Source organism: Hyla sarda, chromosome 1 (assembly GCF_029499605.1).
Source record: "Hyla sarda isolate aHylSar1 chromosome 1, aHylSar1.hap1, whole genome shotgun sequence".
NCBI lineage: Eukaryota > Metazoa > Chordata > Amphibia > Anura > Hylidae > Hyla > Hyla sarda.
Window position 1 is genome coordinate 286,439,287 of NC_079189.1, and position 17,372 is coordinate 286,456,658.

The 17,372-nt window shown below is 43.1% G+C and overlaps 1 protein-coding gene across 8 annotated transcripts in view; it reads left to right on the forward strand.

Moving 5' to 3' along the window:
• Positions 1 to 17,372, forward strand: part of KXD1 (KxDL motif containing 1) — a 71,405-nt gene that overhangs the window by 21,066 nt on the left and 32,967 nt on the right. For 3 of the 8 annotated variants that reach the window (XM_056574482.1, XM_056574508.1, XM_056574490.1), the window contains exon 2: positions 6,549 to 6,685. In XM_056574482.1, coding sequence (XP_056430457.1) covers positions 6,680 to 6,685 — 6 coding nt within the window. In that variant the 5' untranslated portion in view covers positions 6,549 to 6,679. Of the gene's footprint in view, positions 1 to 689; positions 851 to 4,959; positions 5,071 to 5,514; positions 5,534 to 5,811; positions 5,831 to 6,548; positions 6,686 to 17,372 lie in introns of those variants that run through there. The other 5 variants (XM_056574462.1, XM_056574468.1, XM_056574454.1 and 2 more) reach the window with 5 other exon arrangements.

Below are 17,372 nucleotides of genomic sequence, written 5' to 3' on the forward strand. Positions count from 1 at the left end.
CCGGCATACACTACACCACAACCCATACCTGCCTCTTTACAGCTGTGCCCGCCATAAACTACACCACAACCCATACCTACCTCCTCACAGCTGTGCCGCCATACACTACACCACAACCCATACCTGCCTCTTTACAGCTGTGCCGCCATACACTACACCACAACCCATACCTGTCTCCTTACAGCTGTGCCCGCCATACACTACACCACATCCCATACCTGCGTCATTACCACTGTGCCCGCCATACACTACACCACATCCCATACCTGCCTCCTTACAGCTGTGCCCGCCATACACTACACCACATCCCATACCTGCGTCATTACCACTGTGCCCGCCATACACTACACCACATCCCATACCTGCCTCCTCACAGCTGTGCCCACCATACACTACACCACAACCCATACCTGCCTCCTTACAGCTGTGCCCACCATACACTACACCACAACCCATACCTGCCTCCTCACAGCTGTGCCCACCATACACTACACCACAACCCATAGCTGCCTCCTTACCACTGTGCCGCCATACACTTACACAACAGCACCGCTGTAATCCCCCGCTGCCCCGACTGCTATGGTTGGTACCTGCGGCTCCCAGGCTCAGCTCACACCTGGATAGTGCAACCCTTCCGGTAACAGGATGTAAGTAGCGCTGTGATTGGATGCCTATCCTCGGCTCCTGATTGGCTGAGCAGGTGACATCCCTGCGCGCCATGTGACCCAGCTGTATAGCAGTGGAGTTCCTGGGTATCCCAGAGTATAAGGAAAGGTGAACGAGGCCTTTATCCTATAGACGGAGCCACGTGGCCGGTCATAAGTTGTCCCCTTTTACCTTATACTGTCATGTGAGGCAAAAACATTATTCGTCAGATAACACTGAAAAAAATACTTTGCATATTCTCTACAGCAGTCTTTGTTACCCAGTGTTCCTCCAGCTGTTGCAAAACTACAACTCCCAGCATGCCCGGAAAGTCTTTGGCTGTTCGGGCATGCTGGGAGTTGTAGTTTTGCAACAGCTGAAGGCACCCTGCTTGGGAAACCCTGCTTTTCAGAGCTGTGTTTTTGCGCGGTGATCTGTCGTGTTTAGTTTTCGCATGTCAGTGTATTTAGATATTTTAGCCAGATGTTTCTATGGTTACTGAAGTACAATAAGCATTTCATACATTTTTTAAGTATAAATCTTATACTATTTTTTTGCAGCCCATAGCACAATAGTAATCTGCATACATATGATCATTAAAAAGTTTGCGCCATGAATACCTTTTTTTGGGGTTTCCCCCAGTCCCAGAAAATGTTAAGATGTGCTGTAAGCTGGAGCCTCCTGCTGGTTTCCATGGAAACCATGCCAAAACAGATTACTATGGTGCTATTGGCTACCTGAGAGTAAAAAAAAAAAGGTATTAGAGTTACACTTTAACCTCTTAGTGACCAACCCAATATGGATCTTGGCGTCCAGAGAGGGTTTTTATATATAAAAAAAAAAACACATTCTCATTGCCTTCTGCAAGCGTAACTCCAAAGATGAAACTCTTCAGTACATGTCATCTGTCTCTTCTGTACAGATCAATCAAAGAAGACAAATCACCAGGTCCAGATGGCATACACCCCCGTGTTCTAAGGGAGCTCAGTACTGTAATAGACAGACTCCTATTTCTAATATTGAAGGACATGGTTGGTTCCCCAGGATTGGTGCATAGCAAATGTGGTGCCAATACAGTGGTCCCTCAACATATGATATTAATTGGTTCCAGGAGAACCATCATATGTTGAAACCATCATATGTTGAGTACATATGTCTATGTAAAAATGGTAATTGGTTCTGTGGCCTCGGAACCATTGTATGTTGAATACATATCTCTATGGGAAACTGCTAATTGGTTCTGGGATGACCATTGTATGTGGAGTGTATGGGGAGTGTTTAACAAACCAGGGTGCCTCCAGCTGTTGCACAACTACAACTCCCAGCATGCACGTACAGCCATTGACTGTCTGGGCATGCTGGGAGTTATAGTTTTGCAACAGCTGGAGCTCACAGTGGAAGCCTGTATGAGTTAGCAGGACAGCATGTGAGTAACAGGAGGCAGAACGGGGCACACGGGGCACATTAAACAACTATCTGTCAGTTGCTGAAGTTGTCAGTGCTGTCAGATAGCTGTTTGTACGATGGCCCCGACACACAGCAGCATTATATGTCGATGCTGCCTTCAACATACGATGGGCTCTGAGAGGCCATCATATGTTGAAATGATCATATGTCGAGGCCATCATAGGTCGGGGGGTCACTGTATTCATGAAAGGATCAAAAAGTTACCCCAGGAATCAATAGCCTGTAAATTTAAAGGAGTACTGCAGTGTAAGACAACTTATCCCCTATCCGCAGAAGTAAGTATTTGATGGCAAAAAGTCCGACCACTGGGACCCCCTGCGGTCTTCTGCTCACCGCCAAGCTCTCTTTGTGCATGGGTCGATGGCCGTTCTGTGCAAGGAGACTGTCAACCCTCGCACGGAGCTGTGGTCGACACGCCTTCTCCATGTATCTCAATTAGGCTAAGTTTCAACTTGGTTTTTTTTCTGGCAGTTTTTGAGCCAAAGCCAGAAGTGTATTCAAAAGGAATAGGACATATAAAGGAAGAACTTACACTTCTCCTCCCTTATGGATCCACTTCTGACTTTGGCTCAAAAACTGCAGCGGCAGAAATCCAAAAACTGCCAGAAAAAAAACAAGTGGAAACTTAGCCTCAGAGAGTCGGAGATACACGAATGCTGTATCTTCAACTCGCCCATAGAGATGCATTGAGGGGGGTGTTGGTCTCTGCTTCGTGCTGGGGTCAACACAGCTCAGTGCATGGGAGAGCCGGGGCGCCATGCAGGAGGCCGCAGGGGGTCCCAATGGTCAGATCCCTGGCGATCAGACACTTATCCTCTATCCTGCAGATAGGGGATAAGTTTTCTTACGCTGCAGTACTCCTTTAAATTTACAGGCTTATGATTCCTGGGGTCACTTTTTGATCCCTTCAGGAATATTGGCACCACATTTGCTATGCACCAATCCTGAGGAACAGATCATGTCCTTCAATATTAGAAATAGGAGTCTGTCTATTATAGTACTTAAAGGGGTACTCTGCCCCTAGACATCTTATCCCCTATCCAAAGTATAGGGGATAAGATGTCAGATCGCCGCGGTCCCGCTGCTGGGGACCCCAGGGATCACCGCTGCGGCACTGCGCTATCATTACTGCACAGAGCAAGTTCACTCTGCACGTAATGATGGGCAATACAGGGGCCGGAGCATCGTTACGTCACGGCTCCGCCCCTCATGATGTCACGGCCCACCCCCTCAATACGAGTCTATGGGAGGGGGTGTGACAGTTGTCACGCCCCTGCCATAGACTTGCATTAAGGGGGCGGACCGTGATGTCACAAGGGGCTGAGCAATGATGTCACGCTGCTCTGTCCCCTGTATCGCTTGTCATTACGCACAGAGCGAACTCGCTCTGTGCAGTAATGACAGCGCAGTGCTGCAGCGGTGATCCCTGGGGTCCCCAGCAGCGGGACCGCAGCGATCTGACATCTTATCCCCTATCCTTTGGATAGGGGATAAGATGTCTAGCGGCGGAGTACCCCTTTAACTCTCTTAGGTTGGATTTCCACTTTTTTTCACTGAAAAAGACGCCAGAAAAAACGCCAGTACAATTTCGTGTGTCTGACATTTTTCTGGCGTTTTTGCATTTGAGTTGGCGTTTTTTTCTAAATGGGGTGGGTGCCAAAAAAAAAAAAAAAAGGATACAGTAGGGATGGGAAAAAAATTATTTAAGGAAATTTTTATTTTTTTATAATGAACTTTTAATTAGTTTTTAATAAAGTGTGTGTTTCACTTTTTTTTCTCTATTTTAATTTTTAAATTTTTTAGGTAGTACTACTACTCCAAGCATGGAACAGACTGTTCCATGATGGGAGGAGTAGTACCTGTACTAATAGACATACTGCCCTGGGTGTCAGTCCTGACACCCGATGCAATTGTCCATAATATAGCAGAGATGTGGAGCGGCTCTATACAGCACTCGCATCTCTGCTCTGTACTCCGGCCGGCCAGTGATGTGAATAGAACATCACTCATTCATATTTCCCGCCCAGAGTGGGGATTGGCTCTTATCCTCCTGTATAATGTATAGATGCGGCCGCTCTTCTATGGTCCCCTGCACTGACATATATATACACCTATTCATATTTCCCGCAGAGAGCTGTGATTGGCTGGAACCATCTGACCAATCACAACTCTCTGTGGGAAATATGAATAGGTGTATAAATACGGCAGTGCAGGGGACTATAGATGAGCAGCCGGCCACATCTATACATTTTACAGAAGGATAGCAATGGGCCCGGGCGATCTGTCAATTAGTACAGGTACTACTACTCCCATCATGGAACAGTGTGTTCCATGCTGGGAGTAGCAGTATCACCTAAAAAATAAAGAATAAAAAGTGAAAAACACACACACTACATTTTTATTATTGCCGGCTACATTTTTAGGTCCCCACCCGCCCACATAAATTGATCTCTGTTTAATAATTAATAAAAATGTTGTTATAAAAAAGGTAAACTTCATTAAATACTATTTTTTCCATCACTACTGTATCTTTTTTATTAAATATCTTTTTAATGGTACCCTACGAAATTTTATTAAAAAAGGTATCTCCATCACTTTTTTAGATCGCTCAAGTCCTAAAGAGAATAAAAACCACCTGCAAAAACGCCAAAGTTAAAACCCACATGGCAAAAACGCCACGATTTCAGGGAAAAAAAACGCCATAGGCTCAACATGTTGTGATTTTGGAGAACCGCCAAGGAGCTGAAAAACTCCAAAAAATAATGAAAAAACGCCAAAAGGATAAAAAAAAATGCCAAGTGGAGAAATAATTTAGCGATTTCTCATTAATTTACAGCTAACATCTGCCCGCAGTGTTTTTTGGTCAAAACGCCATGCAGCAGAATTGGCGTTTTTCACCCCCAAAAAACAAATGGAATTCCAGCCTTAGAAGACGGGTGTGATTGCCATCTGGACCTGGTAATTTGTCTATTATTCCCTTTGTATAGGGAATATGTTGTCTTACACCGCAGTACCCCTTTATCCTCGGTTGTATGTAAATTGTTAGAGGGTTTTCTAAGAGATGCTATTTTGGAGTATCTCAGTGATAATAAATGTATAACGCCATATCAGCATGGATTTATGAGGGATCGGTCCTGTCAAAGTAACCTAATCAGCTTTTCTCAGTGAGACTTTTCCTTTAATGATCTCGTATAGTGAAAGGCGTAAATGTAAAAAAAGTTACATATAGGCAAAAGTGGTACTGATAAAAACTATAGATCACGGCGCAAAAAAAAGCCCTTATACAGCCCCGTATACTGAAAAATGAGAAAGCTTGTTTTTAAAAAAAAGTAGTACAGTAATAGAAAAGCATGGAAAGTTGGGTATCATTTTAATCGTATTGACCCACAGAATAAAGAGAAAAGAACATGTCAGTTTTACAGTAAGTGCACTGCGTAAAAGTTAAACCCTCTAAAAGTAGCAAAAATGCAGTTTTCTTTAAAATTTCCATACAAAATAATATCTTTTTTGGTTGTACCATACATTTTAGTGTAAAATGCAAGGTGCCATTACAGTATAATTGTTCCCGTAAGAAAACAAGCCCCATATGTGTCTGTGGATGGAAAATTGAAAGAGTTAGGCTAAGTGTCCACTTGTTTTTTTTTCTGGCAGTTTTTGGATTTCTGCCACTGCAGTTTTTGAGCCAAAGTCAGAAGTGGATCCATAAGGGAGGAGAAGTGTAAGTCCTTCCTTTATATTTCCTATTCCTTTTAAATACACTTCTGGTTTTGGCTCAAAAACTGCAGTGGCAGATATCCAAAAACTGCCAGAAAAAAGACCAAGTGGACACTTAGCCTTATATGCAAAAATGAAATTGGCTGTGTTCTCAAGGCTGAAATGGGCTGTGTCCTTAAGGGGTTAAAAAACCTCCGGTGGAAAGGGAGGGGTGAATATATATATATATATATATATATATATATATATATATATATGTATTTATTTCTTTTTTCCCATTATGTACCCTATTGTACCCAACTATGATTGACATTTGTCCTTTAATAGCCACACCCATGACAGAAATGGGTTGCGTAGTCTAAAATTCCCCGGACCTATTTTCGGTCCCAGTGTCTTAGCCCTGAATATAGGAGTGCGCTTGCTAAAATGTGATTCACAGCTATACATTTCAGCAGAGTGATTTGCACAGGACTTCTGCACACTCTTATGACCTCCACTTTCTATACAAATCATTGACAAATGACAGGTTATTTTCCCATTAAAGAAACAGCCAAGTAGGGACATGGTTGTAATTTAAGGCATTTCATATGACAGAAAACAAATATTAGAAATGTATGAAAGCTTTCTCCTTTGTCTGGCATAAACTGCTGACCTATGAGTTATGATATAATCTGTCTGAACCTCAGGTTTATATACTTACATTTTATGTCTCTTTTTTGCAGCCACTTTCTACTTTGTTTTCACGTGACTTCCCTGTGCTTTGTCTCTGGACAATTATTAACATTTACTGCACCTACCTTCACCTTCAGCGCTGAATACGCCTCCAGATTCTACCTGTACGAAAAGTTCATCTATGCAGGTTAGATGTTATTTTCTCAGGTTGGGTATGTAAGCATAGGAAACAGAAAAGAGTGTATTCAAGGGAGGGGAAATATAGAGGGAGGACTCATACGTCTTTTGCTGAATACACTGACTTTGGATCAAAAACTGAATGAAAATCTGATACACAATGTTGTGTGAAACCAGTTAAGGGTAGGGTTACACATAGCGTACACATAGCGGGAAATATGCTGTGTATTCTCCTCTGATGGCAGCCCTGTGTGTGCAGTGAGGTTTGGAAGGGGGCCACAGTCACATTGGCATGCTGGTTGCGCCTCCAAACCTCACTGCATTTCCGGCTGCACAGTGGATTTTGTCCAGCATGACCCTACCCCACCGTGACCCAGTTTAAGCCAAATGGATCCAAAAGTAATGGAAATATGAAGGAAGGATTCTTTTTCTTCCAGCTGAATCCACTTCTGCCTTAGGCTAAGTTTCAACTTGGGTTTTTTGTCCTGCGTTTTTTGGTTTGAAAAAAACACCAGTGTATTTCCAGCGTCTGGGGTTTTTCCTTGCGATTATTCATTTGTGTGGAAATTGCATTTTTGGCCCCTGTGGCGTTTTTTTTTTTTTTTTATGGTACCCAAAATTTGTTGGGTACCAAAAAAAAAAAAAAAGATGCAGTAATGATGGAAAATGTATTTAACTTTATATTTTTTTTTATAACAAAATTTTCAGAAATTTTTTATAAAGTGTGTATGTTTAACTTGTTTTTTCTCTCTTTTTTGAATTTTTTTAGGTAGTGTTACTACTCCCAGCATGGAACACACTGTTCCATGATGGGAGACGTAGTACCTATACTAATAGCCATATCGCCCAATGCGATCGTCAATAATATAGCGCTTCATACAGCGCTTACATCTCTGCTCTGTACTCCGGCCAGTGATGTGAATAGAACATCGGCAAATGAGAAGAAAAGCAGGGACGTCACTCACCAGGATACTGTGCAAAATTTTCTTTATTTCTAAGGTGCAGTTATATGCGGTGTGCACGGACAATCTTCCTAGGACTCAACACTGGGTTCAACGCTGACTAGCTGAGTCCTAGGAAGATCATCCGTGCACACCCCATGTAACTGCACCTTAGAAATAAAGAAAATTTGGCACAGTATCCTGGTGAGTGATGTCCCTGCTTTTCTTCTCATTTGCCGATGTTAGAAGCTATATGTGCTTAAGGGACCTGGAACCCAAAGGATTACAGTGCCTGCCAGCGCTGTGAAGGGAACTGTATCACCTAGTCTGTATACTATGCTATCACGATTTGAGCCGCAAGAGAGAAAGGGGATTTAAAGGGGTAGTAGTGCCGGCTATTTGCTTTCTTGTGCTTGCTGATGGGAATAGAACATCAGTCATTCATATTTTCCACCCAGAGTGGGGATTGACCGGATGGTTGCAGCCAATCACCGCTCAGAGGGAAATATGAATGACTGATGTTCTATTCACATCACTGGCCGGAGTATAGTGCAGAGATGCGAGTGCTGTATAGAGCCGCTTCACATCTGCAATAGATAGGACGATCACATCGGGTGTCAGGAGTGACACCCGCTGTGATCTGTCTTTTAATACAGGTACTACTAATCCCATCATGGAGCACGCTCTGTTCCATGTTGGGAGCAGTAGTACCTGCAGTTAAAGGGGTACTACGGTGAAAAACTTTTTTTTTAATTTATTTATTTTTTAAATCAACTGGTGCCAGAAAGTTAAACAGATTTGTAAATTACTTCTATTAAAAAATCTTAATCCTTCCTGTACTTATTAGCTGCTGAATACTACAGTGGAAATTCTTTTCAGTTTGAAACACAGAGTTGTCTGCTGACATCATGAGCACAGTGCTCTCTGCTGACATCTCTGTCCATTTTAGGAACTGTTCAGAGTAAAAGGAAATCGCCATAGCAAACATATGCTGTTCTGGACAGTTCCTAAAATGGACAGAGATGTCAGCAGAGAGCACTGTGCTCATGATGTCAGCAGACAGCTGTGTTTCAAAAAGAAAAGAATTTCCGCTGTAGTATTCAGCAGCTAATAAGTACTGGAAGGATTAAGATTTTTTAATAGAAGTAATTTACAAATCTGTTTAACTTTCTGGCACCAGTTGATTTAAAAAAAAAAAAGTTTTTCACCGGAGTACCCCTTTAACCTCTTAAGGACCCAGCCATTTTACACCTTAGGACCCGGCCATTTTTTTAACATCTGACCACTGTCACTTTAAACATTAATAACTCTGGAATGCTTTTAGTTATCATTCTGATTCCGAGGTAGTTTTTTCGTAACATATTGTACTTTAACATAGTGGTAAAAAAAAAATTGTAACTTGCATCCTTTCTTGGTGAAAAATTTGAAAATTTTAGGAAAAATTTGAAAATTTTGCATTTTTCTAACTTTGAAGCTCTCTGTTTGTAAGGAAAATGGATATTCAAAATATTTAATTTTTTTTTTTTCACAAATACAATATGTCTACTTTATGTTTGAATCATAAAATTGACAAGTTTTTACTTTTGGAAGACACCAGAGGGCTTCAAAGTTCAGCAGCAATTTTCCAATTTTTCACAAAATTTCCAAACTCCCTATTTTTCAGGGACCAGTTCAGGTTTGAAGTGGATTTGAAGGGTCTTCCTCTTAGAAATTCCCCACAAATGACCCCATTATAAAAACTGCACCCCCCAAAGTATACAAATTGATATTCAGTCAGCCTTTTAACCCTTTAGGGGTTTCACAGGAATAGCAGGAAAGTGAAGGAGAAAATTCACAATCTTCATTTTTTACACTCGCATGTTCTTGTAGACCCAATTTTTGAATTTTTACGAGGCGTAAAAGGAGAAAATGTATACTTATATTTGTAGCCCAATTTCTCTCGAGTAAGCACATACCTCATATGTCTATGTAAAGTGTTCGGTGGGCGCAGTAGAGGGCTCAGAACCTAAGGAGCGACAAGGGGATTTTGGAGAGTACGTTATTCTGAAATGGTTTTTGGGGGGCATGTTGCATTTAGGAAGCCCCTATGGTGCCAGAACAGCAAAAAAAAAACACATGCCATACCATTTTGGAAACAAGACCCCTTGAGGAACGTAACAAGGATTTAAGTGAGCCTTAATACCCCACATGTGTTTCACGAATTTTGCATATGTAAAAAAATAAAATAAAATTTCACTAAAATGTGTGTTTCCCCCCCAAATTTCACATTTTTGCAAGGGTTAATAGCAGAAAATATCCCCCAAAATTTGTAACCCCATCTCTTCTGAGTATGGAGGTACCCCATAAGTTGACCTGAAGTGCACTACAGGCGAACTACAATGCTCAGAAGAGAAGGAGTCATATTTGGCTTTTTGAGAGCAAATTTTGCTCGGGGGGCATGTCGCATTTAGGAAGCCCCTATGGTGCCAGGACAACAAAAAATACCCACATGCCATACCATTTTGGAAACTAGACCCCTTGAGGAACGTAACAAGGAATTAAGTGAGCCTTAATACCCCACACGGGTTTCACGACTTTTGCATACGTAAAAAAAAAAAAAAATTCATTAAAATGGGTGTTTCCCCCCCAAATTTCACATTTTTGCAAGGGTTAATAGCCAAAAATACCCCCCAAAATTTGAAACCCCATCTCTTCTGAGTATGGAGGTACCCCATAAGTTGACCTGAAGTGCACTACAAGCGAACTACAATGCTCAGAAGAGAAGGAGTCATATTTGGCTTTTTGAGAGCTAATTTTGCTCGGGGGGGGGATGTCGCATTTAGGAAGCCCCTATGGTGCCAGGACAGCAAAATAACCCCCACATGGCATACTATTTTGGAAACTAGACCCCTTGAGGAACGTAACAAGGGGTACAGTGAGCATTTACCCCCCCCACTGGTGTCTGTCAGATCTTTGGAACAGTGGTCTGTACAACATTTTTAATTTGCACAGCCCACTGTTCCAAAGATCTGTCAGACACCAGTGTGGTGTAAATTCTCACTGCTCCCCTCATTACATTTCGTGAGGGGTGTAGTTTTCAAAATGGGGTCACATGTGGGGTTTTGTTTTTTTTGCGTTTGTCAAAACCGCTGTAACAATCAGCCACCCCTGTGCAAATCACCTCAAATGTACATGGTGCACTCTCCATTCTGGGACTTGTTGTGCGCCCCCAGAGCACTTTGTGCCCACATATGGGGTATCTCTGTAGTCGGGAGAAATTGCATTACAAATTTTGGGGGGCGTTTTTCCCTTTTACCTCTTGTGAAAATGAAAAGTATAGGGCAACACCAGCATGTTAGTGTAAAAAATTTATTTTTTTACACTAACATGCTGGTGTAGACCCCAACTTCACATTTTCATAAGGGGTGAAAGGAGAAAAAGCCCCCCAAAATTTGTAACACAATTTCTCCCGAGTATGGCGATACCCCATATGTGACCCTAAACTGTTGCCTTGAAATACGACAGGGCTCCAAAGTGAGAGCGCCATGCGCATTTGAGGACTAAATTAGGGATTTGCATAGGGGTGGACATAGGGGTATTCTATGCCAGTGATTCCCAAACAGGGTGCCTCCAGCTGTTGCTAAACTCCCAGCATGCTTGGACAGTCAACGGCTGTCCGGCAATACTGGGAGTTGTTGTTTTGCAACAGCTGGAGGCTCCATTTTGAAAACAGTGGCGTACCAGACGTTTTTAATTTTTATTGGGGAGGGGGGCTGTGTAGGGGTATGTGTATATGTAGTGTTTTTTACTTTTTATTTTATTTTGTGTTAGTGTAGTGTAGTGTTTTTAGGGTACAGTCACATGGGCGGGGGGTTACAGCGAGTTTGAGCTGCCACGCAAAATTTGCTGCATCGCAAACTTGCAGCCTGATACTCACTGTAAGCCCCCTGCCCATGTGAATGTACCCTGTACATTCACAAGGGGGGGACCTCCAGCTGTTGAAAAACTACAACTCCCAGCATGCACAGTCTATCAGTGCATGCTGGTAGTTATAGTTTTGCAACAGCTGGAGGCACACGGGTTGGGAAACACTGAGTTAGGAAACAGACAATGTTTCCCAACCAGTGTGCCTCTAGTTGTTGCAAAACCACAACTCCCAAACATTCTCAAGCATGCTGGGAGTAGTAGTTCGGCATCATCTTTAGAGCCAGATGTTGCCGAACTACAACTCCCAGCATGCTTTCAGTTGTAGTTTTGCAACATCTGGGGGACTACAGTTTGCAGACCACTAATACAGTGGTTCCCAATCTGTGCCCTTCCAGATGTTGCAAAACTACAACTCCCAGTATGCCAAAACTGTCCAGGCATGCTGGGAGTTGTAGTTCTGCAACATCTGCAGGGCCAGATGTTACAGAACTACAACTCCCAGCATGCCTGGACAGTAAGGGCATGCTGAGGATGTGTAGTTTTGCAACATCTGGAAGGACACAGTGGTCTCCAAACTGTGGACCTCCAGATGTTGCAAAACTGCAACTCCCAGCATGCCCAGATGCCAAGGGCTGTCTGGGCATGCTGGGAGTTGTAGTTTACAGGGTCCTATTACAGCAATGCATGTCGCTTTACGGCGACGTGCATTGCTGTAAAGGGCCCGACCGCGGCTGAAGATCTACTCACCTGTCGCCGCCGCCGCCGTCTCCGCCGCCAGGATCCGGGTCTTCAGGGACGAGGTAAGTACCGGGGCTGGTCCCCAGCACTCCCCCGTTCCCCGCCGCGTCCTCCGGTCTTCCTCCAGTCCTCTCCGGACTTCAAGGGGCCGGGCAGGACGGGAGGAAGTAACCGCCCCCCCTCCTGCGATTGGTCGGTTAACTAACCGACAGATCGCAGGGTATAGGAGGAGGTGGCAGGCTTGCCACCTTGCTCCTATACGTTAGCATGGTCCTGGCTGTCTGTGACAGCCGGGATCATGCGAAATTACCGGGCGGTCGGGTCCCAGAGACCCGATCAGCCCGTATCGCCGCAGATCGCAAGGGCGATTTCCCTTGCGATTTGCGGCGATCGCCGACATGGGGGGCCTACATGGGCCCCCTCGGCGTTTGCCCTGGATGCCTGCTGAAGCATTTCAGCAGGCATCCGCTTCCGATCTCTGCCCGGCGCGCGGCAGAGACCGGAAAACGCCAGGGCGTATGGATACGCCCTGGGTCCTTAAGGCCCAGGGTGTGAGGGCGTATCCATACGCCCTGGGTCCTTAAGAGGTTAACAACGCAGGACGTATATTTACGTCCTGCGCCGGCTCCCGCGATATGAAGCGGGATTGCGCCGCGATCCTGCATCATATCGCTTCGGTCCCGGCGCTCATCAACGGCCGGGACCCGCGGCTAATACCACACATCGCCGATCGCGGCGATGTGCGGTATTAACCCTTTAGAAGCGGCGGTCAAAGCTGACCGCCGCTTCTAAAGTGAAACTGAAAGTATCCTGGCTGCTCAGTCGGGCTGTTCGGGACCGCCGCGGTGAAATTGTGGCGTCCCGAACAGCTGATCGGACACCGAGAGGGCCCTTACCTGCCTCCTCGGTGTCAGATCGACGAATGACTGCTCCGTGCCTGAGATCCAGGCAGGAGCAGTCAAGCGCCGATAACACTGGTCACAGGCGTGTTAATACATGCCAGTGATCAGCATAGGAGATCAGTGTGTGCAGTGTTATAGGTCCCTATGGGACCTATAACACTGCAAAAAAAATGTAAAAAGAAAGTGTTAATAAAGGTCATTTAACCCCTTCCCTAATAAAAGTTAGAATCACCCCCCTTTTCCCATAAAAAAAATAAAACAGTGTAAAAAAATAAATAAATAAACATATGTGGCATCGCCGCGTGCGTAAATGTCTGAACTATAAAAATATATCATTAATTAAACCGCACGGTCAATGGCGTACGCGCAAAAAAATTCCAAAGTCCCAAAAAGCGTATTTTGGTCACTTTTTATACCATTAAAAAAATGAATAAAAAGTGATCAAAAAGTCCGATCAAAACAAAAATCATACCGATAAAAACTTCAGATCACGGCGCAAAAAATGTGTCCTCATACCGCCCTGTACGTGGAAAAATAAAAAAGTTATAGGGGTCAGAAGATGACATTTTTAAACGTATACATTTTCCTGCATGTAGTTATGATTTTTTCCAGAAGTGCGACAAAATCAAACCTATATAAGTAGGGTATCATTTTAACCGTATGGACCTACAGAATAATGATAAGGTGTAATTTTTTCCGAAATATGCACTGCGTAGAAACGGAAGCCCCCAAAAGTTACAAAATAGCATTTTTTTTTTTCGATTTTGTCGCACAATGATTTTTTTTTCCGTTTCGCTGTGCATTTTTGGGTAAAATGACTAATGTCACTGCAAAGTAGAATTGGCGACGCAAAAAATAAGCCATAATATGGATTTTTAGGTGGAAAATTGAAAGGGTTATGATTTTTAAAAGGTAAGGAGGAAAAAACGAAAGTGCAAAAACGGAAAAACCCTGAGTCCTTAAGGGGTTAAGGAAAGATCACAGCGGATGTCACTCCGTACACCCGCTTGTGATGCTCCTGTATAATGTATAGATGCAGCCGGCTGCTCTTCTATGGTCACCTGCACGGCCGTATATATACACCAATTCATATTTCCCACAGAGAGTTGTGATTGGCTGGAACCATCTGGCCAATCACAGCTCTCAGCAGGAAATATGAATAGGTGTATATATACGTCAGTGCAGGTGACCATAGAAGAGCAGCCGACCGCATCTATACATTATATAGGAGGATCGCAACGGACCCGGGCAATCTGACAATTAGTACAGGTACTACTACTCCCATTATGGAACAGTGTGTGTTCCATCCGGGGAGTAGTAGTACCACCTAAAAAATAAAGAATAAAAAGTGAAAAATACACACACTACAATTTTATTATTGTCGGCTACATTTTTATGTCCCCGCCCGCCCACATAAATTGATCCCTGTTTAAAAATTTATATAAAAAAAGATACATTTCGTTAAAGACTATTTTTTCCATAACTACTGTGTCTTTTTTATTATTATATTTTAATGGTACCCTATGAAATTTTATTAAAAAGGTATCTCCATCACTTTTTTGGATCACTAAAGTCCAAAAGGGAATAAAAACCGCCTGAAAAAACGCCAAAGTTAAAACCCACATGGCGTTTTTTTTTACTCCCATAGACTTCTATGGGAGAAAAACACCACGATTTCAGGGAAAAAAATGCCATAGGCTCAACATGCTGCGATTTTGCAAAATCGCCAAGGAGCTGAAAGACTGTATTTCACTGTCTTCAGGATACACTTCATGGGTTGGATACAGAGCACTTTGCCAGCGGAGTATAAGGAGGTACGTAGTGATGCATATCCTCATTGCTTACCTCTGCAGGATGTACAGTATACAGAGGTGCATAGCGAACCTCTATATACAGTACTGGAGCCTGGACTCCCATCACTATACTGCTCCTGGCAGGGCTAAACTGTGCCTGCCGGTATACAGCCACGGGTACAGCTAAGGCTGGACAGGAGGTATACATTGTATACCTCCTGCCCAGCAAGAACATACATTAAAGTGTTTTTTTTTCAAAAATAAATAAATTTCATTATCAGCCAGATACATCAAATGTTGAACTAACATGGCGTTTTTCTTGCCATATTTTCCCCTCCCATAGACTTCTATGGGAGAGTAACACCAAGCTTTCTTGCTCATAGGGGTGCCAGAATGTGGACAAATGTTGAAGGCCTATCATAAGAATACCCCGTCAACATAAGGCTATATACATAGACAAATTATCAGCTTGAATTTTTTTTTATTGACTTCTGTTTAAACAAATGGGAAAATTGTCCAAAGTACAGCTTATTTTAAAACTGAATTTCCCAAAAAGCACACAACAAACTGCTGAAAATGTAGCTAAAAAAAACAATCAAAAAATGTTAAAATGTTGGGAATAAAATTCCACATGGAGAAAACAACTGAAAACATTCTGCAATTTCAAAAGTTTTTTCTTTTATATGTATATATATATATATATATATATATATATATATATATATATATATAGCGCCAAAATGAAAAAAAAAATAACTATTTTACATGTCTGTTTGGCTGACTTAGCATTTTTATGCAAAGAAGAAGATTGTCTATCTGGCACTTCAGGCACTGCTATTTTTTTTTTTTGGGGGGGGCGAGGAATAACAGATTAGACATGTAACAATCTAAACTATTCCTATAATGTTTAAAGGGGTTATCCAGGAAAAAACTTTTTTTTATATATCAACTGGCTCCAGAAAGTTAAACAGATTTGTAAATTACTTCTATTAAAAAATCTTAATCCTATTAGTACTTATGAGCTTCTGAAGTTAAGGTTGTTCTTTTCTGTCTAAAGTGCTCTCTGATGACACGTGTCTCGGGAAACACCCAGTTTAGAAGCAAATCCCCATAGCAAACCTCTTCTAAACTGGGTGTTTCCTGAGACACATGTCATCAGAGAGCACTTAGACAGAAAAGAACAACCTTAACTTCAGAAGCTCATAAGTACTTAAAGGATTAAGATTTTTTTAATAGAAGTAATTTACAAATCTGTTTAACTTTCTGGAGCCAGTTGATATATATAAAAAAGTTTTTTCCTGGATAACCCCTTTAAAGGGAAACTGACAGCAGGGTCATCTGCATTAACCTCTTCAGGACACAGGGCGTATGGATACGCCCTGCATTCAGAGTCCTTAAGGACACAGGGCGTATCCATATGCCCGTGGGAAATCTGGTCCCCACCGCTAGCCAGTTGGGGACCGGACCCGGATGCCTGCTGAAATCATTCAGCAGGCATCCCGGCACATCGCCCAGGGGGCCCTGAGACACCCTCCCCATGTCGGCGATCGGAGAAAATCGCATGTAAATTCAGACATGCGATTTTCTCCAATTCCGGGCTGATCGGGTCTCTGGTGACCCGATCACCAGGAAAATAGGGCTGATTGGAGTTGTCAGCAACAGCCCCGATCAGCCTAAGGGATAGGAGTGAGGTCGCAGAGCTGCGATCTCCTCCTATCCCCTGCCATTAGTCAGAACGGAGTTCTGACCAATGGCAGCGCAGGACAGGGGGTTGCCATGGCAACCCCCCGTTCTGCCCACCCCTGGATGTCGAGGGGTTTTGGGAAGAAGATGGAGGCCGTACCTGCAGGAGAAGATGCCTGGGGACCTGGGATCTTCGCTGGAGCCTGCTGGATACTGGATCAGGTAGGGAATCGTCGGGGGGGGGGATTGAAAGTGAAAGTAAAACGATTTTTACTGTGGCAACCACTAGGAAGGCCAAACTGCAACTCCCAGCATGCCCAGACAGCCAAAGGCTATCTGGGCATGCTAGGAGTTGTAGTTTTGCAACATCTGGAGGGTCACAGTTTGGAGACCACTGTTACAGTGCTGCCCAAACGGTAGCCCTCCAGATGTTGCCAAACTACAACTCTCAGCATGCCTCGACTGCCCAGGCATGCTGGGAGTTGTAGTTCTGTAACATCTGTCCCTTCTGATTTAGCAATTTTCATGAATTTTTTGAAAATTGCTGCTCTACTTTGAAGCCCTCTAATTTTTTCAAACAGCAAAAATATGTCCATTTTATGATGCCAACATAAAGTGGACATATTGTATTTGTGAAGAAAAATAGAATTTATTGTGAATATCCATTTTCCTTACAAGTAGAGAGCTTCAAAGTTAGAAAAATGCTAAATTTTCAAAATTTTCAGGAAATTTGG